Source organism: Corylus avellana, chromosome 8 (genome assembly GCF_965113065.1).
Source record: "Corylus avellana chromosome 8, dhCorAvel1.hap1.2, whole genome shotgun sequence".
Lineage (NCBI taxonomy): Eukaryota > Viridiplantae > Streptophyta > Magnoliopsida > Fagales > Betulaceae > Corylus > Corylus avellana.
This window is the reverse complement of record NC_142497.1, coordinates 22,556,343-22,584,206: the sequence shown is the minus strand read 5'-3', so window position 1 is coordinate 22,584,206 and position 27,864 is coordinate 22,556,343. Positions and strand designations below refer to the sequence as shown.

The window sequence follows — 27,864 nt, the reverse complement described above, 5'->3', positions numbered from 1 at the left end:
GTATTATGATATTAAGGGAGGACCCATCTTCTCAAACTAGACAAATGGATATATATGAACCATAATTTATTGTAAAAGTACATAAACAAAAATTATTAATCATTGTATTTTAAGTTTCATTATTTATATATATATATATAACCACTAAGATCTAGTACTATTTGTTAATGGGGTAATTATCCTGTGCAGGCCGGAATTAATTCAATAAATTCTAGGGTTTGGGATTAGGATGGAATTGGAAATGAATTTTGCCATTTGTTTGCGTGATCTTCAAGATATGATTAAAAGGAATTGTCCCATGTCTGACTACTATATATATATATATAAAAGTGACAAGAAATTTCATGCATGGAGCAGCATGCCAGAATAAATCATCGCGTGCTGACTCCTATATGAATGAATTTTGAATATTATTCCGGAAAATGAATACTAGTGCAAAGAGACCACTTTAAAGAAGGAAAGCGATACAAGCCTACCGAACTTGATGACCGGCGGAATAATTCTATAAGTTATTTTCGTGTTTCTCTTTTGTTATTCTATAATGAGATGATTTAAAATCATCATTTGATCAAAATTCAATAATGATAATTTTTCTGTGATTTGATTTAAGATTTATCATTTGTGTTTGAACCCAATTTATAAAAAAAAAAATTGTCCTAAAATTTTTATTATTAATATTAACTATAGCAGACATACGTGATTATGGTTGAACTTCTATGTATAGATGTACATAGGATAATCGAATATTAAGAATTAACGACCTTTTAAAAATTCCACAGTATAATTGACATCGGAAAATACATTAAAAAGAAAAGAAAATATATGGAAAACGAAGAAGAATAGGAGAAGAAAAGTAAGGCGCACGTGAGAAGCATGTGCAGTAGAGCAGACGGCGCTATAAATTTAATGGATGGAGAAGAGTCGCAGCACGCTGCAGCCAACCAAGACACAGAAAGTCCAATGTTATTGAATCACTCCGAAATAGCCGAAACGACGTAGGACGGTCTGACTTAGCAAGCCGATACATTGGAATCTGCAGTCTTACTCCCCGACACACCGGGCTCCGTGTCGGTGTCCCTTCCCTGCAGCCTACTCACCGAGTCCCCGATATTTCGGTTGCTGTATCGGTAAGTTTTCTGAAAAGGAAAAAAAGAGAAATCATATACGCGCTTTCTTCATTTAGTTTGCAGAGACTCTCTCCCTCTCTCTCTCTCTCTCTATATATATATATATATAAATAAACGTTTTCTTTTATGTACTAAATTGGACTAGAACAAAGAGAGAAGAATGGTCTTTCATTTTCCAGAGGTTTTGACTTTTCTTGGGATGGATGGACGGTGGAGAATCAACCGGTTGAAGCTCCGCATGGCGGTGTTCATGGTGGTGCTATCACTGTTTACCAGGAATCTGAGTCTATGTTCATCTCTGAACGACGAACGTATGTATACATAACTTCTGCATGTCCGTACAGTTTTTGAGCTGATATATATCTGGGGTTGGCTTTATGAAAAACAGAGTTTGTTTGGTCGCAGGTTTGGCGTTGTTGAGGTTCCGGGATGGAGTGGTGAGAGACCCGTTAGGGGCTTTGTCGGATTGGAATGATAATGACGGAGTGGTTGATCCGTGTTCTTGGTTCGGAGTTGAGTGCTCGGATGGAAAAGTGGAGATCTTGTGAGTGTCTTTTTCCTTCTTAATACGTGTTTTTGCTTCTGGGTTTTCATTTTTGCTCTCAGAAACTACTTCTAGAACTCCATCCAAAAAAACTCACAAAACTCAGTTATGTTTATGCTTTTGATCAAAATTTGACTATATCTTAATGTTTGGCTTCGAATTTGTGTCCTGTATTCTATTAACTTGGAGGGATTCATTTAAAAAAAAAAAGAAAAACTGCATTCCTGTTTTGACAGATGATTACAAGTACTTGGGTCTATGCAAAAAATGTCCTTTTTTTTTTTTTTGTAAAGGCACCTTAGAATTGGATTCCTGAGGCTAGAGATGTGTATGCAATGGTACTTTTGCCTGTCTAAAATGTGCATATACAGCTGCTCTGCCTCTGAACAATGTATTCTTATACCGCCTTCTTTGTCTTATAGAAGATTTCAATCAAGGTCCATATATAGTTTGATGGAGCAATTCTTCCATCATCAAGGTCCATAGTTTGATGGAGCAATTCTTCCATCTGTTAACTTATGCTTTCAAATGTTCAATGTGCTTTAATTTGTAACCCTGAAGTCAGAATTGTCAACTTGCAGAACTTTGAAGGATCTTTGTCTTGAAGGAACATTGGCTCCTGAACTGGGGAAGCTGGCTTACATAAAATCTATGTGAGCACATATTTTAGCCAAAAAACCAACAAATTTTTTTTGTTTAACTATATTTCTCTCTTTCATGAACTGATCATTACTTGTGCTTGCTTTCTGCAGTATTTTACGCAACAATTCTTTTTCTGGGAATATCCCAAAAGAGATTGCAGAATTGAAGGACCTCGAGTATTTGGACTTGGGATACAATAACTTTACTGGATCATTTCCATCTGATTTTGGCAATAATCTTTCCCTGATTACCCTGTAATATGATCCTTTCATATTATTTTTTTCACTAGTCCTATTTATATGAGCGTCCACTAATTAAGTCCATCTTGTGATTCTTACTGCAGTTTACTTGACAACAACAAGTTCCTTGGTACCATATCTCCTGAACTCTATGAACTTAAGACGCTTTCCGAGTCTCAGGTAGATGATAACCAGCTAACTGGTACTCCTTTGAGATCATCTTGTAACAGCAGATCTTTCACTTGGTAAGCAAGTTCAATAGATGTAATCCTACTACTTAATCTGCATGAGAAAATGTTATGGGTCTGGGAATTAAGATTATTATAGAAAGCTTTAGCCAGAGTGTTTTGACAGAAGATCTGCAGTTTTCCTTCTTTAAGGTCTGGTGGATCATCATGCTTGCATTGTTGCCATGGTTCTGTTCTAATCAGAAGTTCAAAGCAAGTTTTAATCTCTGGCATTGATTAAATTTACACTTGAAAGTTATTTATTACAACAATTTTTGTCAAATAACCTAGCATGTTATGGGCAGTGTATTCTCCTTGCTGACATCTTTTGCTATGTTAGGAACACTGTCAAATTTGGAGACGAAGCTTACCGAAGGAAGCTGCTGCGGGCGGTTGGTGTCTCAAATCCATCCAGAGGCAATGGAGACAACAAGAGGGTTTCATCATCCCTATCACCTTCTCCCTCCTCCTCACCGCATCATTCTCTGCCTCCATCACCATCACCATCTCCATTTTCACCTTTATTGGCGCCATCCGATTCGCCGTTGTCAGCATCACCATCATCAATTTCCCTATCGCCATCCTCATTAGAGTCTCCAGTATCTTCCCCGTCACAATCTCCCTCCAATATCTTTCTGACTCCTTCAACCTCACCTATTTTAGCACCAACTCCTGCTTCAACAGTTCCAGCTAATCCACCAACAATAGTATCTACACCAACAGGATCCCCCATGGCTCCCAATCCTTCCCCTGATTCAACTCCAAGCGACGTAGCTAAAAAGAACTCTAAGACAAAGCATACTGTTCTAGTTTTGGTTGGAATTAGCGGGGCTGGCTTATTCATTTTGGCTTCAGTCATTGGCATTGTTTTCTCCAGAACCAGTAAGGTTGTTGCGGTGAAACCCTGGGCAACTGGGCTAAGTGGGCAGCTGCAGAGAGCATTTATATCAGGTTGTTCTTCTTTCTCATGAGAACATAGAACTATGATACAACAGATGACTGAATTGATAGCAAACACACAGAGTGTGCTAATTCACCCTTGGGCCATAAATTGTATCGGCTAATTGATGATAGCATTGGAACAAGAGGCTAAGGAAACATCCTTTTTCTTGTTTCATATATCTAACTGTTGGCTCAAAGGACATAATGACCCTCTGAACCTCAAATTTTTTGGTTAACTCATTGATAAGAACCACAAAAGAAGTTTCAAACATCCTTGCATTCTTAGCAGATGTACTAAAATTCATCTTCTAATCCTTCCAATCAGGCGCAATTATCTGATTTTGACAGTTTGGATTCAGGTGTACCAAAGCTCAACCGGTCAGAACTTGAAGCAGCTTGTGAAGATTTCAGTAATATAATTGGTTCTTTACCAAATGGGACTGTGTATAAGGGGACTCTTTCAAGTGGGGTGGAAATAGCTGTAACATCTAGTGCAGTGACATCTCCTGAAGACTGGACAAAAAAATTGGAAGCCCAGTTCAGAAAAAAGGTATAGAAGAACCAAATCTAGCAAGCTTTAGGCATTCATTCTGATAGTTTCTAAGGTTGCTTATATTTATTTCTTCAGATAGAAACATTATCAAAGGTGAACCATAAAAACTTTGTGAACCTCATTGGGTATTGTGAAGAACAGAAGCCGTTCACAAGAATTATGGTTTTCGAGTATGCTCCAAATGGTACACTATTTGAGCATTTACACAGTGAGTACTTTTAACCCTTCTTCCCTCCATGTTTAAGAAAAAAAGCAAATATATTTTGGTATGATAAATAAATAGGTTAAAGTTAGGTAAATGTTAATTTTGGATGTCTTGCAGTAAAAGAAGCAGAGCACTTGGACTGGGGAATGAGACTCCGAATAGCTATGGGCATGGCATACTGTCTGGAGTATATGCACCAGTTGAGTCCACCTATAACCCACAAAAACCTGCAATCCTTCTCTATATACCTGACTGAAGACTATGCAGCCAAAATATCAGATTTCAGTTTTTGGAATGATATATTTGCAACCAAGAAGGAATCATCTGTTCTGGAGCTTTTGGAAATCCCATCAGTGGAACCAGAAACCAATGTTTACAGCTTCGGGGTAATCTTGTTTGAAATGATGACAGGGAGGATTCCATACTCTGACAATGACTATCTTGCAGACTGGGCATCTGACTATCTAAAAGGAGAGCAACCCTTGAAAGAAATGGTGGATCCAACTCTAAAATCTTTCCAAGTGGATGAGCTTGAGAAATTGTTTGAAGTGATAAAAGATTGTGTCAAACCAGATCCAAAGCAAAGACCAACAATGAGAGAGATCACAGCTAAGTTGAAAGAGATCACAGCAATGGGGCCTGATGGAGCGACACCAAAATTATCTCCACTTTGGTGGGCAGAGCTTGAAATAATGTCTACAGATTCAAGTTGAGAGTTGAAGTTGAGGCTCGAGTCTAAATCTGGAAGTTTTTGTCTGCTCTTCTTTCCTGATTCTGTTGGTTTTAGTTGCCGTGTTCGTAACTGTTCGTGTCTAATGTAAGGCAGAGGAAGATAATTGTTTTGTACATAATTGAGAAAGAAGGATGCTTCTGCTCCGGCTTGCTCACTTGTTTTTGTATTTTATTTATTTTTTCTTTTTTGGTTGTGCTCAGGTTGTAAAATTTCACTGTCAGAAGGTGTACCATTAACTTTAATATCAATAAATATTGAGTGTTTCCCGCATCAGCCAATTTAAGTTTGTGGTTGGTCATCTCACTCAAGTCAATGACTACTTTTATCTTCAATCTTGAAACCACCCCACCATTCTTCCACACTTTCTCCACCATTTCCACAAGCCTAGACGCTTGGCAGTTCAAAAATTGTCCTGAAATCAGATCAGGGACAATTCATCCCATTGGCATTGGGGATGTTGTGCTGGAAAAAAAAAAACTCGAGGAAGAACCAGAATAGCTATGTCACCAGCTTCAGACTTGAAAAATCATTTCTTTGGTAACTGGATGAAGATAAATCCATCCCTGCAGATGAAGACGTCTGAAAATGGTAAAAGGAAAATCAGAAATAATATGGCAAATTGAGACACATATAGATGTTTCTATAAGCTTGTTTATATACAAGGAGAACTGTAAAACAAAATCCCTGTTTCTATCAAGAGACAACTTGGGACGCATATATACTGTTGTCCAAGAATTGTAAAAACCTCCAACACCATAAAAACATCTGATACTCATCCCATGCCCTATTTGATTATATGGACATTTCTTTTTGGTTCATTTTTTACATACATAATCCTAATTCACCGGAGTGCTCTAAGTGGCCCTTGCATAATCCCTTGTGGGAACTTCTTCACTTGTCTTTTCCTCATCATCAATTCCACAAAGCGCTATATACAAAGCACTCCCTTGCTTGTTTTTCCTCATGACCAATCCTTATCATTGCCATGACCAGTTTGCAGACTGATGCTCATCAAGAGCATAATTTCTGGGGGAAAATGAGGCTATATGGAAAGTCCCCATGATTTCTACCCCTTAGCTGATAAAGTCAGCCAGATACTGACCTCATTAGGAACATATATAAGGTGCCTCACTGAAGTTGTCGATTAACAGCGAAGTCTCGTGCTCGACAATACAAATCAAGTGTTTCCTTATGGTCAGGGTCAAAACAGAGAGCTGCCTGACAATCTTGGAGAGCAGAGGTGAGGTTCCCCATTGACTCGTAAAATGCCGCTCGAAGATGAAGCATTTGTAAGTCAAGCTTGAAAGCTATGGCCTTTGTAAGCTCTTCTACGGCTTCAGTGTCTTTTTGGTCATCCATCAGAACTGGTGATATGTGATTTTGTAGGTTAGTATATAAGTTTTGATTTCCAGCTAATGAATATGTTTACTCACCCAGTCACATTGACAAAAAAACAAGAAATTTCTGATGTGAAAGAGATGAATGTAGATAAATGATAAATGTGAGACTCATCCTCAAAACTTGCTTTTACCAAAATGCACTATGCAGAAAAGAAGTCTTGCCACTACATTTACTAAAGGTCTCTCTAGACTCTCCTTTCATTTTCAGCAACTTTTTATTTGTTATCTTCCCATCAGATTCCAAGTTATGTAAATACGACTGCAGTTCAGAGTCTAGTAATTTGGCTCCTTCATTTACCTAAGCAAAGAAGATAGCAAGAAACTGATGCCAGCAACCCAAGAAAATTTGGCAGTACTTGGCTGTTGGTCTTTTTTTTTTCTTTTTTTTTTAATCCAAAAAAAAAAAAACTTTTTAATGAATAAGCTCTAGTAAGATCAATGTTCAGTCAAATGACCAAGGCACTGACAGTGTGACATGATGATCACAAGCCTGACAATTTATGACTACTAAAAGATGAACTATCAAAACCATACTCAGTCCCTCCAGTTACAGTCAAAAGGTAGCATATCTTGTTTCATTGCTGCTATCTAAAGATTAAATGGTTTATATTCTGGAGATAACTGAGTGCCTAAAGATTGAGCAAAAAATCAGTTTTCGGCTTGATATTGAGACTAATATGCAGGAAGCAATCTGAAATATCCAAGAACTTAAATTTCATACCTAGCATTTGACAGTTTTATACACAAAGTGTGTAATTCATGGACAAGTATCACATGTGTATCACTGGCACTGACTTCAGATCAAAATTAAATTGCAGAGAATGCAGCAGTACTGAAGGGAGAAGGGTCATAAATATTACCTGCTGCCCTGTATCTGTATGGATATGTCCTCAGTGGATCCAATTGTGTTGCTATATCAAGATCATTTTTCGCCATTTCTCGGTCACAATATTCTGACCGTTTCTCATATGCTGATGCATTGTTTTGTGCCTTCTCTATTAGCTTCGTCATCTCATCATATGCATCTTGCCGTTTATTTCGTTGATGATAAACACGTGCCAGCCCTTGGTGAGCTCTTGTGTGCTTGATTTCAAGGGCATTCATGTAGCAATCTGCAGCCAGATCCAGCTTGCCACTATCCACATAAATACTACCTAAATTATTTAATGCCTGCAAAATATCCCAATACACAATTAACCAAGTACATCAAGGCACAGAAGGTGATAAGGATCTCAGTTCAGATAATACTCACTTGTCCTTTCCGAAGACCATCTGAAGGACATCTAAGAGCCTCCTTCAAAATTTGGACGACATAAGATGAAGATTTATGATCCAGACTTGTATCTGCCAATATGTACGCCTTAAGGAAAAGAGCTTCAAATGACCTCTCAAGTAAAATGGACCTATCTGCCCTAGAGAGAGCTTCTTCACGATGACCAGTATCATATAAAATCCATCCTTCATAAACTAGCCTTTCATGCTCAGAACTTGAATGATTTCTAGCCAATCGCAAACAGCGCATTGCAGCCTTTTGACAATTTAGCCTATTAGATTAATGAATATTAGAAACTATTCATGGAAATCAATGTAGTAAGTTTAGAGTTAATCAGAGACATATGGCAGCATTTATTGTGTTACACAAACGACATAATCATAGACAAATGACAATACACCATGCAACAATCTATGGAATTTCACTAGTGAATGTGTATGAGTTTATGATTCCAAGTTGGGCTGACAGATGAGTTCCATAATTTAAACTAGGGTGTGTTACAAATAATTCTAGACATCAAAATTGGAGATTTGAAAAGAAAAATCTTCGAAAGATGAGCTTGTTAGTGGATTGCCTTCATGATGATTTACAGCATAAAAATTGAAGATGAATAAGAGAGACAAGTCTAAATTAAATTACACAAACTTACCGCAAAAGAAGTAGAGATTGCCGAAACAGGAGGAGACTCTTTCCAGGGTCATTTACCAGCATCTGATGTATGATAGCCAGCGAGCCAATGTCATCAATACAAGACCATCGCTGATAGAGCTGCATCCAGCAATCAGCCAGACTCCATTTCTGAGCCCATTGGCTGAGCAACTCAATCAAGTAATTCCCAGTAATCTTCCTATGAAACATCATGTAATTGGGTTCTAAAGTTAGAACTACTCGAATGTCTCTAAGAGCACTTTCATAATCCTCAAGTGCAATGAAGAACCAAGCTCGCAATTCAAGGCAGTCGGGTGAGAGCTTAAACCCAATAATTCTGTCAATCTCTAAAATGGCTGCTCTAATCTGCTTCTCCTCCACCTTTGCAACAGCTCTGTATTTATATGGAAATGAAAGAGTAGGATCCAATTCAGTTGCAGTTTCCAAATCCAAAATCTTTTCCTTTCCAATATTATAAAGAGACCGCTCTTGGTACATCCACCCAACTGGTTTATACTCAGATATGAGAGAGCTCATCAACTTATACGCCGAATACTGTTGCCCTTGCTTGTGTTTAGCTCTTGCTACACCAGCCATTGAATAAACATGACCCACCACAGCTGCAGCCGCAAAAAAACCCTGAGCATCCTTATACTCTTTTCTCTCAAGCATCACTACACCCAATTGATGCAATGCAAGCGCCTTCTGCCACCTCTCTTTGGCACACTCTTCCAATCTCTCCAATAGCATCACCGTCATGTTTGATACAATGCTTTTCTCCATAGCGACCTGGCTTAGGAAATAATACAGCAAGAAAGAAGCATGCCCCACCCTGGCCAATCTCTCCATAGCCTCAGAGCTACAAAAAAATTTCATCACCTTCCAATTATGCAGAGAACTTGGGAGCTCTCTCAGCAATACCTGCAAGCAACTTGCCACAACAAGATTCGCCGTCTCCTCCAAACCATATTCAATAAGAATCAATGCGTCCTTAATATCACCAACCAATGAAGCTAAATGAGCATCACAGGCAGACTTCATCTCCTCACAACAGAACCTATTTGCGAAAGAAAGTAGCTCCAAAACAACCTCAGGACTGAACAAGTCCAACCTTCTAGTTCTACTATACACTTCCACAGCTCTCATTCCCTTTACAGAAATCCCATCTCGTGAAAAATCAATTTTATCCATTTTAGACTCCAAGAACCTACCATAGAGCATAACATTAAATGCTCTAGACAGCGCTGCAATTCTATATCGGACACATTGAATCTCCTCATTACCAATGCAAAATGAAACATCACTATCCTCATTCCCTTTCAAGATTGTTTTATCAAACACCTTGGAGTGGTCCTTAAGACATTGGCAAAAATCATGAATTGAATTCAAACAATACCCAGATACTAAAGTAGCGTTTGGACACTCAAGAATGTGACCACCACAATCCATAGCTGACACGCCCACAAGCTCATCCTCCCTCCTCTCAAACCTCAACCAAGCTGAAAGAACAACCTTCGAGTGCACATCTCCAGCGTTTTGACGCGCGGCGCAGAGGCACCGGCGGAGCAGTTTGGGATCGCCAAGGCTGCGCAAGAGAGAGTACTTCTCCATGTGCAGCAATGACTTATTGGGTTGCGAGGAACTCTCAAGACGGCCATAAAGGTCAGCTAAAGCTTCTACCAAGTCAATTGGTTTGATGTGGGGGTCTATGGAGGGCTCAAGGAGGTCAGTTGTAGGGAATCCATAAGGAAGAAGATTCTCAGCTACGGAGACAGAGTTGGTGGGTTTGGACTTCGAAAAGGGTTTGATAAGCTTACCTTTGGTAGCAGCAATGGGGTTTTTACCGTTGGTGGTGTCTGAGGGACTAAGAGCATGAACTTGAATACTCTTGAATCGCTCTATGAGCTTAACACCAAGCATTTCTTATTGGATTATATATATATATATATATATATATATATATATATATATATATATATATATATATATATACTCAGATTACGATATATATAGTCTATAACAGAGCAAATAAGATTCAAGTAGCTAGCTTTCTTACGAATTGTTAACTTAAAATGCTCAAAGCAAAATAAGAATACAAGAAAAGTGAGGCTCTGAATGAAAAGGGTGTTTGCCTTTGGCCAGCAAGAGAGAGAGAGAGAGAGAGGTGGTGATGCAGGGTATGAGTCTAAAATGGTGTTAGCTTCCTGAGAAAAAGAAGGAAACTTTTTCTTGCTCTCTCTTTCATGGAATGGAGTTTTAAGCAAGAAAGCAAGTAGGGGTGCATAGTATAGGCCTCAACTGGTGATTGTTTCTCGAGAAAATAATAATAATAATAATAATAATAAATAAATAACAGTTCTTTCTTTCTTTCATGCAACAGATTCTTAAGCTAACTCCCTCTCTCTCTCTCTCTCTCTCTCTCTCTCTCGATGGGTTTGCCTTTTTCTAACCGCAGCAGTGTTTGGTTTAGGTGGCTCACTCCAAAAGCAACGAGGAAGATGGAGTTCAGTGCGCAGACTAACCACTCCAATTTTGCCACGTCCCCATCACCCCACGTAAGAGAGTTGGCCACCTGCTGAGATGGCCGGATGGGGTTAATTACCAACTAATTAAGCTATCTTTTCTGGTTTAACTGCTGATTAATTAAAAGCAGAAAGTAAGTTATATGGTGGGATTGCATGTTAAGCAAAGGTAGAGATCATTGAGTAGGTAGCATTTTTTGGTAATTATCTATCTAATTGAATAGGTTCGTGAGTCTGATGATTCCACCCACCTTTAAGTAAGACTTTTGCTATTATAAAGAATTCTAACAAACTAACACTTAACAAAACCAATAAGAAAATCTGATTTGTGAATTTAATTAGTAATGATTGACTTATTAATTTTGTAAGAAAATTGTAATAAAAGCTATAGTAATCCAAGTATTTTCGATCAATTAAATTTGAATGTGGCTGACGTGATAAGTGTCACCTGAACTATCACATAAGTTTGTAAGTCAATCTAATACTTACTACGTCAACTACTAAATAATTAAATTTGAATGTAATTAACGTGATAAGTATTACATAAATTGTCACGCAAGTTTGTAAGACGATTGTAATAAAAAAAATATGTAAGTCTCCGAGCATTTTTCAATCATTAATGATCCTCCTATGGGTAAATACAGAGGATGGGGAACCACCTCATTCTAAATCCTAAATTTAACCAATTTAGTCATATAAATAACGACCACAACTAGAAGATAACTTAAGATATGGTAATGGGACAGCTGCGTAACACGTGGGTCTGCATGAATATGCTTAAAGGACTAATCATTATCGTCTAAACAAATAGAGAAAAGGGACAGTGGGACCAAATAATTGATGGGTTAGAACATCAGATCTAAGTACATTTTTTTTTTTTCTTTAAATTTTAGTTAGCATGTCTTTTCTTCTGCATAGAGCCTTTACCTCTCATTGGACTCTACTAAACTACTCAATTTTTTTTTTTTTTTGAAATAAAACTAATCATAATTAGGTGAACATCTCCACAATGTCGAGACATATCCTGATTTTTAATAATTTATTATTCAAATTGTTAATAATTTAGACAATAAAAAAAAAAGAAAAAAAAAAAGCTCTCTTCCAAGTGGGTGAGCGAGTGTCGAGACTATTTGAAACTTGCTTAATTCAAGCAGAAGAGTCTCATAAAAATAGGGTTGGGTATCGGTCATATCGGTCCGGTTAATGGGCTTACCGGTTAAGCTATCGGTTAACTAAATCCTAACCGATTACCGACTGATAAGAAATGTTACCGAAAATTATCGGTCATATTAGTAATCCGTTAACCGGTCGGTTGTATCGGTTTTTTGTGAGCTTTTTATTGGGTTTTTAACTGGTTGTTAATTGAGTCAAAAATTAATTGTTTTGGAGGCTCAAATACATTTTGTTGGGTTAAAGCCTAAAATAGCTTATTAAAAATTAGTTATTTTGGAGTATATTTTTGGCTAAAATAATTTATTGAAGCTTTTCTTTATATTGATCTACTACAATATAAAATAAAAACCAAAACGATGTCGTTTTGGTTTCAATAATAAATATAAAATTATAAAAAATTAAAAATTAAAAAAACTTATCGGTCATATTGGTTTTTCAATAACAAATTATTAACTAACCGATTACTGACCGATAAACTTATCTGTATAAAATTTTTAACTGATTACCGACCGATAACTATCGGTTCAGTTAAATTCGGTAATAGGTCAGTAATCAGTAACTGGTTAATCTGCCTACGCTTACATAAAAACTCATATTTGTTGTTTGTTTGTTATTAATTGAGATAGCAAAATTAGTGAAATCTCTATTATGTTAGACAATTAGAGCTTGCAAACTTATCTGAAAAACAAGGACAAAACAGAACGTGCCAGTAATTGAAGTAGCAAACAGACAAGACAAATAATATAGTCCGGGAATCCCATGTGAAAATTCTGTAGCAGCCTGTTTTTCAATTATCAGTTCTCACACGAGCATCTTGATAGGGAGTCAAGGTTTAAAGCGGGCAAAAATCAACACCACAAGTTGTGCAAATGGGCTACTGAACTGTTTGTATTAAATTCTCGGAATCTTTGCAAGATTGGGTGCTTGTCAATATACGGCTGTGAAGGATGTTCAAGCATACTCACATGCTTGAACATATCAATCTCGATTGGAATTAAACGATTGAAAGTTTTTTTTCGTAATTATAAGAAGATTGGGTGTTTTTTTTTTTTTAATATATCACACGTGAACAACGACAACATTCGCTGAACAAGCCTCTTTATACACAACAAGGCAAACACACCCACTTCAATAGTGCATGGATCCGGATTACCAATGTGAGTTCTTATGAGGTCCACCTGTCCTAATTAGTCTCATGCCTGTTCAGATAGATGAGTTTCATATAAACTCTCTCACATTTGTTGTCTGAATTGCTAACAATCTGAATAACAAATTTGTTGGGTTAGGGAATCTTTATCCAATATTGCATACCAGAAGAAGGTCCGTAAAATAGATATATAATATAAAAAACTTGAATTCATGCCCAAGGCCCAAATAAAAAGGCCAACCAACAATTCTTGGTTCGTAATCTCTTTGATAAGTGTTTTCTTTCTTCTAGGCAAGTAAATCAATCTTCTTTCATGTTTTCATGGTTTCATCCTGACTTGAAGAAAGAAATACCATGAGTTAGAAATTCATTGTATCATTCTTCAAGGATGTGCAGGAACATGAAGATTAGACTTGACAAGCAGGAGAAGGTTTCTCTACATAATCATGACATATACAAGGAAAAGAAAACATATCCAATGTAAACATCGTATTCTTCCTCTTCAAGGTTGCCATAAATCCTAAAACAAGCATGGTATGTGCAATCAGAACTCGAGTTCATCATATTGAACAAACACCATATACATGACAAGTCCATAATATACACCAGGCCCTTTACAAAATATGGAACTCTACAAGTAAAAGAAGGAACAAGAGTGGAAAAATAACGTACCTGTAGTGTATATATATATATGCAGTACACTAAATTACATTCTGCTGAAGCTTTATTGTCATGCTTACAATTGCCACCATATATACAGCATTTGTTCCTAAGAAGAAGACAGACATAACTTTATTCCAAATTTTCACTATTGATCGCCTCTCAGAACTGGTCCATCCAAGGTTTTTGTGCAGCTCAAAGGCAAAGCCATCCAAAACTATACAAAATTAGCATGTAAAAAGCACCCAGAAATTGGTGCTCGTATTAACATGCAAACACCCAGCGAAAAAGTGCTTGTGCTATAAAATCTTGACCACCAAAGTATACTTTTGGGAAAGGTCGGGGTTAACAATCTCATATACGTTGGAATAGAATTCTCAAAGCATTTTCATGACCCACAGCTTATATTTCTTCATATAGAGATAAACAAGAGAAGGTCCAATCAAACTCGCATCAGAGAGGTGCTTGCAAAGCTTGAGGTAAGTTTCTACATTTCCAGATTGATGGATCCGTTTTCTTAGTCCCTGCAACACAGCTGCCCTGTCCAAATACTCTGGATTAAAGCCTAGATCAAGCATTTTAATTAGTGTTTCTGCAGCATCATCGAAATGTCCTCCTTTAACGTAACCTCTCAACAACCATGATAGGCTTTTCTTCTTGCGCAAAGAGCTTGTAACCTCAATTCTAGTAAGCAACCGTGCTATGGCGCTGGCCTCTTTCTGAGAAGCACATATGGCTAGAACAATGTCATAAAGGTCTCCGTCAGCCTCTTTGCCCACAAGCTTCATTTCCCACAACTGCCTTTCAGCCTCCAGTCCCCGACCAGCACAAATATACATTGCAAGGAGCCTCTCATGAACTATCCCAGAAAGTGAAGAGCTTCCCTCTTGAATCACCCAATTAGACAGTTGTACACCATCAGCTAAAAGATCTGACTGATACTTTTCAATAAGCTCAGCATTTTCTGCATCAAGCTCAGCTATAAACCCATCCCTCCCAAAACCTTTCAACTTGCGTAAAGTTTTTGCAAATTCATTCAGCTCTTTAACCACAGCTGTCATAGCAATGAGGTAGCTGTAGACCTCTGGCTTCAACCCTGATTCTCTAAGATGAATCACCAACTTGACCGCATCACTATAGTTACCCTCAACCTGATAGAATACAACTTATATTGTCATCCACTAGTTAAATTCAAAATCAATCTAAAATTTAGAACATAAATACCAGGGAAACAACATGTTACAAAATTAGCAATTAAATTCATTCTGGATATGCGAAAGACTGGCCATGAAATAAACCAATTTCACAAACTTAGTTTACCAATACAAACAATATTTTTTGACAACTGAAATATATTCGACAATCAGCATAAGAAACACAGTTTGATACTTGGGTTTAATCAATTTGCAGGAACGGGTTGACATCCTCCACACTATAAACTTAAATATCACAAAATTTGTACTTACTACTATATATGGAAGAGTAGCAGTTTCAACACACTTTACTACTTTAGTATCAGAATAGGAAATTTGACTGAGACCCAACTGAAAACAAGCAACAAGCAGTAAGAGACCATCCAGCTTCAACAACTAAAACCATCTCAGGCAACATGAAACAGAACAGCAAGCTATTATACCAAAAAAAAAAAAAAAAACAGAGGAAGAATAGAAACTCAAACTACCAAAAACACTTAAAAGTGAATAGAACTCAAATCCAAAATGATATCCAAAGCACCAATACAAAACTCATCAAAATTCATCCACGAAAAAGGAATTCAACTAAATTCCCCGACACTCACCATCATCTTCCAAGCAAGATACCCTGTTGGGCCACCCTTATGCCCCTCCTCTCCATTACTATCATCAATGCCAACACCAATCCCACGCCTCAACACCTCCTCCACAAACAAAACCACTCTCTCTCTCTGCTTCTCGCCCATCTCCCAATACAAAGATATCACCTTCTCCACCATACTAAACCCCGGCTTCAACCCCACACACTCCATGTCCACCAGCAAGTCCACCACGTCCCCAACCTCACGCCCCTCCTCAATCAACTTCCTCGCCCACCCGCACATTATCGCCACCATGAGCTCCATTGTCTCCTCGTCCACACGATTCTCCTTCTTCAGCCACTCAAACACCTCGAGCGCGCACCACGAATCCCTATCAGAATATTAATCAAATGGCTAAATTCACCTCAGCTTCAGTTTTAGAACGAATATCAGAGCAAGTAATTCGAGTTCGAAAGAGTAATTGAATTCGCTGAATATAATTAAACAATTAAAGTTTTTAGCTTTCCAAAAAACAACGGTGTTTATCTACCTCCCCTCCTGAGCGAAGTAGACAAGCACCAGCTGGAGCTCCCTAGCCGAGAGCCGCTCGTTCATCTCCCCAAGCACATCCGACGGCTCTCTAACCATCCTCTCCAGCTCCTCGATCGCCTCGAAGAACCCCTCGCTCATCTCGTCTTCGTCACCGCTCGTCACGAACCGGTCCAGCTCCACCGACTTGAACGGCCCGAATTCTCGGACTCTACTCGGTCTCGCGGCGACCACGAAGCTAGGCTTTTGGTAATAACAGGCGATTCTGGTGCAAATTCTTGAACTCCGACAGACCCTAGGAGCGAAAAATCGGTACCTTCGAAGCGAAAACGACGAAGAAAACGGAAAATTGAGCTTGGTCGACGGAGCAAATGCGTACGCCGAGGCCATTTCTTCAAAACAAAGCGGTTTCCGCCTGTTTGGTTGCCGAGAAAGTTAAGGAAAAAGAGAAGAAAGTAAAATGGTAATAGTAAAACTCACGTCCATCAAAATCAAAACAGTTGCTGAATTCACAATAATTTAGAGTGGGGGTTTTCGGATGGTTAAAGGACTATAAAGAATACGCGAAATTTTTTCAATTTCTTCTCTCTTTCTCTAAGTTTCTCGGCAGCCAAACAGAGCAGTTAGGTTGCGGTTATTTGGTAATTTGCAGAGAAAATGAAATCGAATTAAGGATCCATTATAAGAGAGAGAGAGAGAGAGAGAGAGAGAGTGTGTGTGTAAATTGGAAGTGTGGTAGAGGGCAAAGTTGGAAATTGGAAAAAGGGACTTAATTGAAGGGGTTTAGGGATTTGGTGGTGCTCATAGACGGCGATGATAGCAATGGCTGACGATCGCCATCGCTGCAAGACAAAGTCGTCTTTGTGAGAGAGAATCGTTCATGGAGACGTGTTCGCTAAAGGACTTCACAGTGAGTCAAGAACCTAATAGCTAGAGACGTGAATTTACTCAAGTGTCATTCATACAAGTGCAATTTGGAAGTGCTTCATCTTTTGCTCGTAAATTGATAAAGGGCAAAAGAGTCCTTTTGTCCTTCATAATTCTTTCATTTTCTAAATTAAGGCAAACTATTATTAAATTATACAATTAACCCTCTAAACTTTCAAATGATAATTGACACTCTCAAATTATGCATTACTTTCGGTTTGCCCCTTCGATTACATTTTTTGATGAAAAATACATCATGTCATCGACATTGATTAAAACTGACTATTATATCCCTATTGGAAGTGTAAAAAATACAATTATCTTCTTAGATTAAAATAAAAAAAAAAATCTCCCCCAGCAAAACCCACGGTCAAATCGTGGGTCTTTATAGGGTCTCTTTCCATGGTTTTTATTTTATTTTATTTTTATTTGATGTAGGGTTATAATGGACATTTTTGAGTCACGAGTGGGTTAAGTGATGTATTTTTGTCCAATTTAACATAAAATATTGACGGAAGAGGCAAATTGAAAGTGTCTAATAATTTGAGAGAGTATATTGTCGCTTCGTAAAATTCGGTGGAGCCATTGCAAAGAACATGCCCGCTCAAAGGGTAAGTGTAATTATTTTGAAATGTTAAAGTAAAAATCTTATGTATCTACCTTTATTCTTGAGAAATAAAATGTTTGCTATGTGATTTTTTATTTTTTATTTTTTTCTTCAAAACAAAAATATTAGTAAACAATTTAAAATTCGAAACTCTCAAAGTTTCATTTTTATATCATTAAAATGTTTTTTTTAAACAAAAACATACTATAAAAAGCACTAACAAATGGTGATCCAACGAATGAAATCCATATGAAATTCTTTCACAATTCTCTGTCGGAATTACTACCAAGCTAAACCCTAATAAATATTTGGATGGTTATTCAAGAATGGAGTATTGATTGGTCCTCTCCCGCGTTGGCTAGGACTTTCTTGGTGCGGCTGTAATCTCTAGTAGAATATATGTTCCCAGTGGTTCAGTCCAAAACAAGTCTCAGCCTTTTTATGAGTGTATAATGACTCACAAGTCACAACTGGCATTTTAACCTTAGGCCCTTCCTAGTCGGATCCAACTTTTAAGCTAAGCCCAACATAGGATAGGGATCATGTGCAATTTGGTTGACCGAATTGCAGTCAGAATAGCTTGAACTGTTGAACTTGAACATATAAATCCTATAAGGACTATGTCTCAAATCCTATAAGGACTATGTCTCATGAGACATAGTCCTTATAGGATTTGAGACATAGTCCCTATAAGATTTATATGTTCAAGTTCAACAGTTCAAGCAAGTGCTCAAATAGCTTGAAATGTAAAATTCGTTCCAACAAGTAAATCCTATCGAAGCTATTTCATCGGATCTTCAAATTGATTGCAGTAAAAAAGGAAAAAAAAAAAAAGTTAACTTTACAAAAGTTCTTTAAACTTTCAAGCGTTTGGAGAAAGACTACCAAAAGTTCAAAAACTCTCAATTTCATATTTCGAACTTCTAATTTGATGTAATCTACCCTATATGTTACGATTTGATGTTAAATCCTAATGGAGTATAAATTTTTTCAAAGCGCGTTTTGGTCATTGCTAAAGACCAAAATTAATGTGAAATTAAGGGTAAATTTAGAATTTTATAAAACATTTTAGGAGTATAAAAGATCATTTCATCTATTTTAATGTCTATTTAACCCTAAAATCCTAACGAATGGAGTAGATTGTATCAAATTAAAAGCTCGATGGGTGAAATTGAAAGTTTTTAGACTTTTGAGTGTCTTTTCAAAATGCGTAAAAATTCAAGAAACCTTTGTATAATTTCCCTAAAAAAAACATTGTACCAATAATCGAGTGTCAAACTTTTTTCATTCATCAGGTTGTAATATGCTATGGTGATGAAATAGAGATTATTAACAATTTTACTGTCTCAATTGATAGTAATCCGAATGACAAATGTAAAATAACTCATGAAACTCACATACCTAAACCATTTATCTATACAAATAAATTTAATAAAATTGCTTTCATGTTTACTGTTTAAATTATGAACAATTTCGTATGAATATAGTAATCCATGGTGATGACCCATTCATGACGGATTCGGATCCCCTGAAATTCTTGAGAAATTCTAATTTCTGAAATTTCAAATTCAAGTCATTCATTTTCATTCAAGAATTATTATCATGCCACGTGTCTAATTACTAATAAAATAATAAAATAATGATGATTATTAATATTATTAAAAATTTATTAATAATAAAACACATGATAGGATAATGACTCTTAAATAAAAATAGATTTTTAAATCTTAAATTCTAAGAACTTCAAAGGATCCGAATCAATCCATGACATGACATGCACCTGGTTTGATGTAACACATACCACGATGAGCACAGAGATAGAGGAGCTGACAGTGGTGGTGGTGGGGAGGGTGGGGAGGGTGGGGAAAGAGGACAAACATACTCATTCTCAAATTATTGCTGGATCCGCATTAATAGGGCTAGTATTCCCATGGGCAATAAAATAATTATGTTCCAGTGGAGTGGAGTGAAATAAATTAAGGGTAGGGGGTTTTGAGCAGTTGACCTTTCACTGGCAATTTGGCAAATAGGCAATGGTCTAAGCTTTTCGAGTCTCAATGAGCATAGAAAACAAACAAGTTTTGTGTTTAAATATTCCTCACATGCACCACTAGACAACGTTTGATAACTATCAACTCCCAATTCCTCTCAAGTCCTTGCCAAAATTATGGTCATATAATAATTCATTTCACATTTGTTTTATTTATTATCATTATCATTGTTATTATTAATTGTTACTACTCTAGCATAATTGCTCTGTAATCAATATGATGGTATGACGAATGAGCAGTTTAAAAACGTGCAAGTATATTGACATTACCCACTAATAAGGACAATCTTATTTTTTGCTAAGGGATGCCCAATTTTTACTAAGGAATCTTTCTGACAATGGACGGTTTTTTTCACGTTGTATAGACGAAATCAGAGAGCCCTGAGGCCATAATTTATAAGAGTTTTTGATTTCAACTCAAACTATGAACAAATTTTAGAATAGAACGAGACAGGCATGGCCTTGACCTTGAGATTTCTGGCTCTTGTTCTTGTCATGGGTCGTTTAAGTAGTTCATCATGCATTGTTCTCTTACTATTATTTTCTTTGTGGGAGGTAAAAAAATATTATAAAAAAAAAAGAGAGAGAAGAAGTTGACGTTTGAAACATAATGAAAACATCAGAATAGACTTGGATTAATTAACAAAATGTCTTTCTAAATATTCAATTAAATGAATAAATTTCGTTGGTAGAATAAATTTGTCTAAGGCCCACTCAAGCATCCCGTTACATGAAAAACGGTCCTCCAGTCTTTCAGAACCAGTGTTTTCTAATGATCATTTTTCTTGTTTCGCAGGTTATCATCGATCGATCCGGCCGTCCAAAAATATGCTTCAACAAGTTTATTAGTATTGGTCTTATTAAGAGTTTTCCTTGTAGTTGGTTATAACATAAAGTAATTAGAACAAATATCTGTCCATAATTCACACATCATTAATTGTCTTTTGCTTGACTGTTTTTTCAATTCCTTTTTTCAGCTGGTTCCATATAATTACATGGGTTAATCTTCTCAGTACAGTGGTTCCACTCTATATTGGATGAATTTTCTCTAATAACTTAATTAAGGGGAAAACTGAATTATTCCAAAAACAATAATACAAACATCTTTCTCATGTGTTAGGTGCTTCGGAGAAGCGTGAAGCTGAGGTGGAGCAAGGTCACCGGCCATATATATAGCTTCATGTAATTAAATTGAGAGAACGAATTTAATCATTTTAATCAGCATGAAATCTGATTTTGTCCAATTTTGGTTCTATTCAAACTGTTAATTACAATTGAATCTTGAATTAATTAATTTTTTTTTTTAAAAAAAGACTTGTGTTTTTCTTGGTCTCCTCCCAGTTGTACCCTGGCCTGTTGGAGTGTAGCTCAATTTCTACCAAAGAAAATAGAACAAAAAGGTAAAAGAAGGAGACATGAGGCCACATAAAGGCTTTATTAGAAGAATCAAGTCAAAGCTTAATTTGTTATATATATCTTCTATAGCAAACATCCAATCTTAGGACCATCATAAATTTTTGTGCAATTAATAGAGAATCATGCATGATCCGCTAGTGATGGCCGTTAGATTAGAAAAGAGGCACTGAATCCAAAATATGTCAGAGAGCAGGATACAAAAACTTCACATTATTCGAGAAGTGAAAAAAAAAAAAAACCAGTTTTGTTATCAGCAGGTGCGGTCATGCATGGTAACAAGCAAAGACAAATCCGTGATCACCGACAACGGGAATCATCTCAGCACAGTTCTCTCTACAATGCCTTGCCTCTTTCCATTTACATTTGTATACTTCACGTATATATGGCGGTTTCTTCCACTCGCTTTCATAATTATGCGCGCGTGGCCTGGCCTATATATATATATATATATATATATACCAGTCCATGCCCTAGCTAGCTAGCTAGCTAGTGACAAATATTATAACTATTTTCTCAAAATTGTTGTAAACTTGTATCTTCTTCTTATATATCTTACTAAATTTATATGGTTATTGTTGAAGCATATTTTTGAACGGTCGGATTAATGATGGAACTAGCTAGATCCTGCAAAAGAAAAGAAAAGCTACAAGGATGATGCCGGCCGAAAGAAGTTGGCGAAGAACTTCCGATGCTTAAGTCAATAAAAGTTTTATGAAATAATTAAATAGAGAATGTAAGAGCTTCTTGTCTAACTTGGTAACATTGGTGTCCATGGTGTGTAAGTTAATTTCCTTATATGGTGTGATTTCCCATGTTGTTCACATTAATATATAGTCATTTGATTTAAGGATTATTGATGAGAGTATATAATTTTCACGTGGAAAAGATCGATGTACATAAGAGTGAATGCTTTGTTTTTCTTATGAGGTGTTTTTTTTTTTTTTTTTTACGAGAAATGGGAAGAATGACTAACCATACTTTATATGAATTCAGGTAAGTATTGTTATTTAATACTTTAACGACGACATTTTTGTTGTCATCGATATGAAATTTTTTCTAAAAGTAGCATCGACTAGCAAAAGTTGTTGCTGATAATTAATTAAACACTTAATTATTAGCAACAACTTTGGGGTTGTCGTAAAAGTTTGATTGTTAAAAATTACATTTTTATTTCATAACTATCTTACAATACTGACGTGACATACAACACCAACCAATACTTGAATAAAGTCTTGTTAAAAGGAAAAAAATAAAATAAAATTAAGATTAGTTGAGATTACCACATTAACATTATGAAATAATTATAAAATAAAAATGTAATATAATTACAAGTTTTGGGTGTCAGATTCATGGATAGACTCAAGAGATAGTCAAGGACCTCGAGGTAGGTAAATCTCAAGTTTAATAATATGTGTATACATATATATATAGACGAGTACAAATGGAAGCAATGTGATAGCTACGCGCCTGCTAGAGAGTTTGGGTCTTGCGCTCACCTCTACAGTTTATAATTCCATGCATGTTTATTTCCACTTCTCGATCTTTTATCCAATCTTCCACTTACCCCAGATAACAACTGGTCCAAATTCTGACTTTACATGTTTCACCACATCATTTATACATGACATGACATTTATCCTACATGAATAGGTACAAGATCTAAACTCTTTCTCTGCAGAAAACTATCTGTACACTAAGATCAAGACCACTGGGGTTCCTTTTTCTTTTTCTTTTCATATTCTTTTTAATTTATGGAACTTTCCGGGTGAGGAAACTTTGCTCTGCAGAAAGGAAGATCAAGATCAGTGGATTTAGGAACCATGTGGATACACATGAGAGGCAATATTCACTTTGAATTGAAGTGACTCGATCACTTTCCAACTTAAGGATTTTCTATATATAGAAAGAAGTAAGCATGATGGAAAGTGGGAAAAACGATGGGTTGAATGTGAAATCTTCAGAGAGGAGCGAGGAAGAGGAAGGAGATGATGAAAGTAAGACCAAAAACAGTGCAAGCTCGAGCAACAGCATAGTTGATGAGGAGAGTGAGAAGAAGGCCAGCAGCTCTAGTGGGGTGCGGACATATGTACGATCCAAGCTGCCTAGACTAAGATGGACTCCTGATCTTCACCTTTGTTTTGTCCAGGCTGTAGAGAGACTTGGAGGTCAAGAGAGTAAGATCTTCAATTTTCCACCTTTTTTTTTTAAAATTTTTATGATCATTGCAAATTCATTATAGCTTTTGGGAATTTCTGTATATATATATGGTTTTTATACATGTTGTTTTCTTTTTGTGTAGGGGCAACTCCTAAATTGGTTTTGCAACTAATGAACATCAAGGGCCTAAGCATTTCTCATGTCAAAAGCCATTTACAGGTAAATTAAAAATGTTAATTAATTAGTATAAGTATTCATATATATATTCAGTCTTTGAGATTCACTTCATTCATTGGGAGTCTCATTTTTTTTGTTTTTCTTAATTTTGGCATGTTTCGAGCAGATGTATCGGAGCAAGAAGATTGATGATCAGGGTCGAGGTATATATATATTTATATAAATTTATATATACACCAACTAGCTAGAATGTACAAATTAGGGTTTATAATTTCCTACTCATGACTCATGCTTTTAATATATGAAACTTTGAACTGTTATCTTTCATGAATTGACAGTTATAACCAGTAGAGGACATCTTATGGGAAGTGCAGATCAGGATTGCCAAAACCTTTGGAAACAGTACTCCATGCTTCAAACTACTATTGATCAAAGGGTTACCCCCAAATTCAGGTAAGTATTATTAAAATAATACTTATAATTTTACCTCAACACAAGAATTTTGGTCTTTAGCAACGACATTTTTGTTGTTGCTGATACGATTTTTTTTTTTGGTTGAAATTAGCAACGACTAGTAGTAGAAGTTTAATTATCAACGATCGCAGATGACCAAATTTTTTGTAGGGCCTTTAATTAATTACTTGCTTTGCTTAAGTGCATTTATCGATCAATTTTCTATATGAGTTTTTATCTTTCTCTCTCAAGATATGGTGACTTTTCTTGGAATGGTGATGGGAGCTGGATATCCAAGCCTTATTTGACTGATCATCATGAAACGAATATTAGAACAGGAGATACCCTTTCTGAAGGTATTGATTTGAACAAAAGGAATATTGGAGCTTTCAACATGAATAACATTAACATTGCCTTCTCTAAACAAAGTAGCAAGAGAAAACTACAAGAGTTTCAGGAAGAATTTCAATGGCTGCTCAATCACAATCCTATCAAAACCCAGCAGACAAGGTCCAGGGAATTGCATGGAAGAGGAAGAGAGAGAACTAGTGGAGAAGATCAGCAAAGCACAGGAAGAAGGAAATGCTTTCATGATGACATTGATTTGAGTCTATCATTGAGCTGCATAAGATCAAGACAAGAGGAAGATCATAAGAGAATACCATGGATTGAGGAAGAAGTGGCTAGCAATTTATCGCTTTCTTGTGTATCTTCTTCAAAGAAGGGAGACTATTCTATAGATCTCAACATGCCATCAAAGCTTAGCAGGTTGAGTGCAGAAGATTATAATGCAGAAAATCCGAAATTGGCGAGTACCCTTGATCTGACTATATGAATTACAGAATTCTAGTGAGATCCTGTTGGTACTTGTACAAGAGGATACATAGATTGTTGTTATTGTTGCTGAAATATGAAGTTTCGTTAAATGTTTCTTTATCATGTATGTTATCCATTTCATTTTTCAAATGCAACATGTTACTTATCAATTAATTTCAGCTCCTGATACTTCAGTTCTTTCAATATGTTGCATAAGAAACTCTTGTGAATGTAAATTCTCTCTCTCTCTCTCTCTTTAAAAACTACTATTAGTGATACTTAGAATATTAATTAAATAATTAAGTTTAGTATTTCTTATTAGTTTAGACTTTTAGATAAGTGGCGGTGATTTAACATGAAATAATGATAGAGATTGCAAAGGCATATTTTTGGAAAGCTAAACCAAATAACGGGTCACCTGCAAGATAAGAAGGAAACTACCAGGTTGAGGCTGCCGGAAGAGCCTTTTATTGTTGAATAAAGAGTGGTGTTAGATGGTGAAGGTCATATATATATATACCTCTTTTCGTGAATTTCACCCTTGTTATTTCAGACTTCTTTTGAGATGATCTCTAGTAAAAATTGTTAGATTGTTTGTCGCACATTACAATACTCCTAAACTTTTAAGGGCCTCTCTATGGAGTTGATCACCTTTTTGTGAGGTGCATGGCCCTTTTATTAATTAGACGTAAGGCTTTCGGCCCTAAGCTTCTTAATGGTATAATCAGAGGTTATGAATTTAAACTTTGACTTCACAAACTCTATATTAATTTTGACTAAATATTCTTTTGGTTTGACCCCCACTAAACTCATTTCATCCTTTTCACCTCCTTCATCACATTTTCCCATTCTGGCCAAGTATATGCATTTGTTGTGTTCCTCACAAACCTGTTTCAAATGCATTCTTTTGAACTCCAGGTGTGATCGATCAACACAAAAATCAGTGATCCACATCTGATATATAGTAGCTCGTCATCAAAGGTATAGTAATTAACTAGCTATTGTAAAAACATTTCCAGAGATTATGTATATAGCAACAATATTAGTGTATAAACATAAGATATAAACGATGTCTCTGATAAAAAGCAAAGCATGTTGTGTTGGGCTTACCTCTTCTTGATTTCAAATGAACGTCCAGCAGCCAGGGTCAAACAAAGGTTTCAAGATTTTTTTTTTTTTTTTTTAGTGTGTGTGGTTATTTTCCACTTCTTTTTTGGTGCAAATAAAGTGTATCAAGGTGGTATTATGGCCAGGTTTGGGAGCCTGGCCTTGGTAAGTAATTAATGGATTCCCCCATCCCCAGCATCTTTCAAAGTGAATTTTTATGTTGCCATCAGGCCTACTTTTGCCGTTGCTGCCACCACTCTCAGGAACCACTTAGGTGATTTTATTGATGTCAATTCCTTGAAGCTCCCTGCCATGAATGCTTGTTTGGGAGAAGCTCATGCAGTCCTCTTGGCGGTCAGACTGGTTGTCGATCTCCTCAGGTTGCTCTCCTTTACTTATTGAGGTGATTCCTTGGTAACTATTATCTCCATCACAGATCCTCTCCTCTTTTCAGATTGGAGATTAGAACCAGTTGTTGCCGATATTCAAAATCAGCTCGTCTTTATCTCAGAATGGAAGGCTTTGAAGGTTTCTAAATGTATCAACTTTGTTGCACACATGTTAAATGGGCCGCTTCTCGCCTTGTGTTTAGAAGCATTCCCACCTTTTCTCATTTTCTTTCTCTTTGCATCAGAAGTGGCAATAAACCTCCTTTATAATTCTCCTGCCGTAGTTTCCCTTATTTGAATAGAAAAAAAAAAAAAAAATTAATGGATTGTCATACATGAAGAGAGCCCATGATTTTATGGTGTTAGAAGCGTATTAGAATTCTATGTCATTCATTGTTCGAATTTCATGTAACTTAGACAATCTCGTAAAGAAGGAACACGAGGCCTATCTAACCCCACGCAAGTAATTAAGTTCTTGTACAAATTTCATGACAAAGTAAAGAGACGAAAATAGAGAAAGAAAACACAAAAATTACATGGTTCCTACAATATTCCACTTTTATTTGTGTTGAGAGTGGGAACCTCCATGAGCTATGTATTCAAAAAGTCCAACGACCCAGCACTGATTCCTAGAGATAACTTTAAGGAGAAACAGGAAGCCCAGAAATGGAGCAAACTCTGACCCTGCACAGAGCTGAAAATTGAAATGGCCATGCCTACCCTGGCTAAAGCCGAAGAGCAGTGACAGGGACCCGCCACCACGCGCCGAGAATAGCCCAAACAAAGCTGACTCAGTACTTGCACTTTGTTCGCTGCTACGCGAGTTACCAACAAGAAACTAGAGAAAAGCAGCTTGGTATTGGTTAATGGTACTTATGAATAAAAAGGTACTTAAACTGATATTTATTTTAATAAACAATTTTTACATGTATTTTAATAAAAGTAATAAATCATATCTATTTTTAAAATATTCTTAATAATTATAATCGAAAATCTTTAATGGTAATGAAGATTGAAATGGGCTGAAACATCACACCTACACTGTAACTTTTAATAATTTAGGGGTGACATTGCAAATTAAAACTCGTGATAATTCAAGAGAGTAAATGAAGTTTCTCATAAAATTAATCATTTCTCACTGGCTTAATATTTTGAGATAAGTGATAATTTAATTAATTAACATGGTATTAGAGCAAATTAATATCTTGTTTAAATCTTATTTTTGACATTTACTTCATTTTAATTAAATATTTTACATGTTGGACCTTACTTATTAAGAAGAGTTTATGAAGAAAAAGTGTTGGAATATTAACTAGATGACTAAAATTAACAATTCCTATCAACTTAATATTTTGGAATTAGGGCCAATTCGATAAATTTTAAAGCCTAAGTTTAAGTTGAGCCATT

The 27,864-nt window shown here is 36.3% G+C and overlaps 4 protein-coding genes across 4 annotated transcripts; 2 read left to right on the top strand and 2 right to left on the bottom strand.

Moving 5' to 3' along the window:
- Positions 1 to 957: 957 nt before the first annotated feature.
- LOC132163347 (putative inactive receptor-like protein kinase At3g56050) lies at positions 958 to 5,482 on the top strand. The gene is made up of 10 exons (XM_059573600.2): positions 958 to 1,127; positions 1,273 to 1,438; positions 1,533 to 1,671; positions 2,253 to 2,324; positions 2,424 to 2,567; positions 2,657 to 2,797; positions 3,120 to 3,730; positions 4,081 to 4,271; positions 4,350 to 4,482; positions 4,597 to 5,482. The coding sequence occupies exons 2-10, from the start codon at positions 1,288 to 1,290 to the stop codon at positions 5,190 to 5,192; spliced, it is 2,178 nt and encodes a 725-aa protein (XP_059429583.2). The 5' UTR covers positions 958 to 1,127; positions 1,273 to 1,287; the 3' UTR covers positions 5,193 to 5,482.
- A 314-nt stretch (positions 5,483 to 5,796) lies between these two features.
- Positions 5,797 to 10,453, bottom strand: EOL2 (ETO1-like 2). The gene is made up of 4 exons (XM_059573599.2): positions 8,535 to 10,453; positions 7,865 to 8,156; positions 7,473 to 7,782; positions 5,797 to 6,576 (listed from the first exon to the last, which is right to left on the bottom strand). Exons 1-4 carry the CDS (start codon positions 10,451 to 10,453, stop codon positions 6,341 to 6,343), a joined length of 2,757 nt encoding a protein of 918 aa, XP_059429582.2. The 3' UTR covers positions 5,797 to 6,340.
- Positions 10,454 to 13,849: 3,396 nt separating this feature from the next.
- Positions 13,850 to 17,290, bottom strand: LOC132163349 (pentatricopeptide (PPR) repeat-containing protein). Its single transcript, XM_059573601.2, has 3 exons — positions 16,360 to 17,290; positions 15,834 to 16,200; positions 13,850 to 15,186 (listed from the first exon to the last, which is right to left on the bottom strand). Exons 1-3 carry the CDS (start codon positions 16,746 to 16,748, stop codon positions 14,413 to 14,415), a joined length of 1,530 nt encoding a protein of 509 aa, XP_059429584.2. The 5' UTR covers positions 16,749 to 17,290; the 3' UTR covers positions 13,850 to 14,412.
- Positions 17,291 to 23,273: 5,983 nt separating this feature from the next.
- Positions 23,274 to 24,980, top strand: LOC132163161 (uncharacterized). The gene is made up of 5 exons (XM_059573348.2): positions 23,274 to 23,532; positions 23,658 to 23,734; positions 23,859 to 23,895; positions 24,031 to 24,145; positions 24,398 to 24,980. The coding sequence occupies exons 1-5, from the start codon at positions 23,274 to 23,276 to the stop codon at positions 24,978 to 24,980; spliced, it is 1,071 nt and encodes a 356-aa protein (XP_059429331.2).
- Positions 24,981 to 27,864: the final 2,884 nt, after the last annotated feature.

Coding starts and splice junctions, on each gene's coding strand:
- LOC132163347 (XM_059573600.2), top strand. CDS start 1,288: ATGGTCTTTCATTTTCCAGAGGTTTTGACTTTTCTTGGGATGGATGGA. Junction 1,672..2,252: donor GATGGAAAAGTGGAGATCTT/GTGAGTGTCTTT, acceptor GTCAACTTGCAG/AACTTTGAAGGATCTTTGTC. Junction 4,483..4,596: donor ACTATTTGAGCATTTACACA/GTGAGTACTTTT, acceptor GATGTCTTGCAG/TAAAAGAAGCAGAGCACTTG.
- LOC132163161 (XM_059573348.2), top strand. CDS start 23,274: ATGATGGAAAGTGGGAAAAACGATGGGTTGAATGTGAAATCTTCAGAG. Junction 23,533..23,657: donor GAGACTTGGAGGTCAAGAGA/GTAAGATCTTCA, acceptor CTTTTTGTGTAG/GGGCAACTCCTAAATTGGTT. Junction 23,735..23,858: donor ATGTCAAAAGCCATTTACAG/GTAAATTAAAAA, acceptor TGTTTCGAGCAG/ATGTATCGGAGCAAGAAGAT.
- EOL2 (XM_059573599.2), bottom strand. CDS start 10,453: ATGCTTGGTGTTAAGCTCATAGAGCGATTCAAGAGTATTCAAGTTCAT. Junction 8,157..8,534: donor CAATCTCTACTTCTTTTGCG/GTAAGTTTGTGT, acceptor TTAATCTAATAG/GCTAAATTGTCAAAAGGCTG. Junction 6,577..7,472: donor ATACAGATACAGGGCAGCAG/GTAATATTTATG, acceptor ACATATCACCAG/TTCTGATGGATGACCAAAAA.
- LOC132163349 (XM_059573601.2), bottom strand. CDS start 16,748: ATGGCCTCGGCGTACGCATTTGCTCCGTCGACCAAGCTCAATTTTCCG. Junction 16,201..16,359: donor TACTTCGCTCAGGAGGGGAG/GTAGATAAACAC, acceptor ATATTCTGATAG/GGATTCGTGGTGCGCGCTCG. Junction 15,187..15,833: donor ATCTTGCTTGGAAGATGATG/GTGAGTGTCGGG, acceptor GTATTCTATCAG/GTTGAGGGTAACTATAGTGA.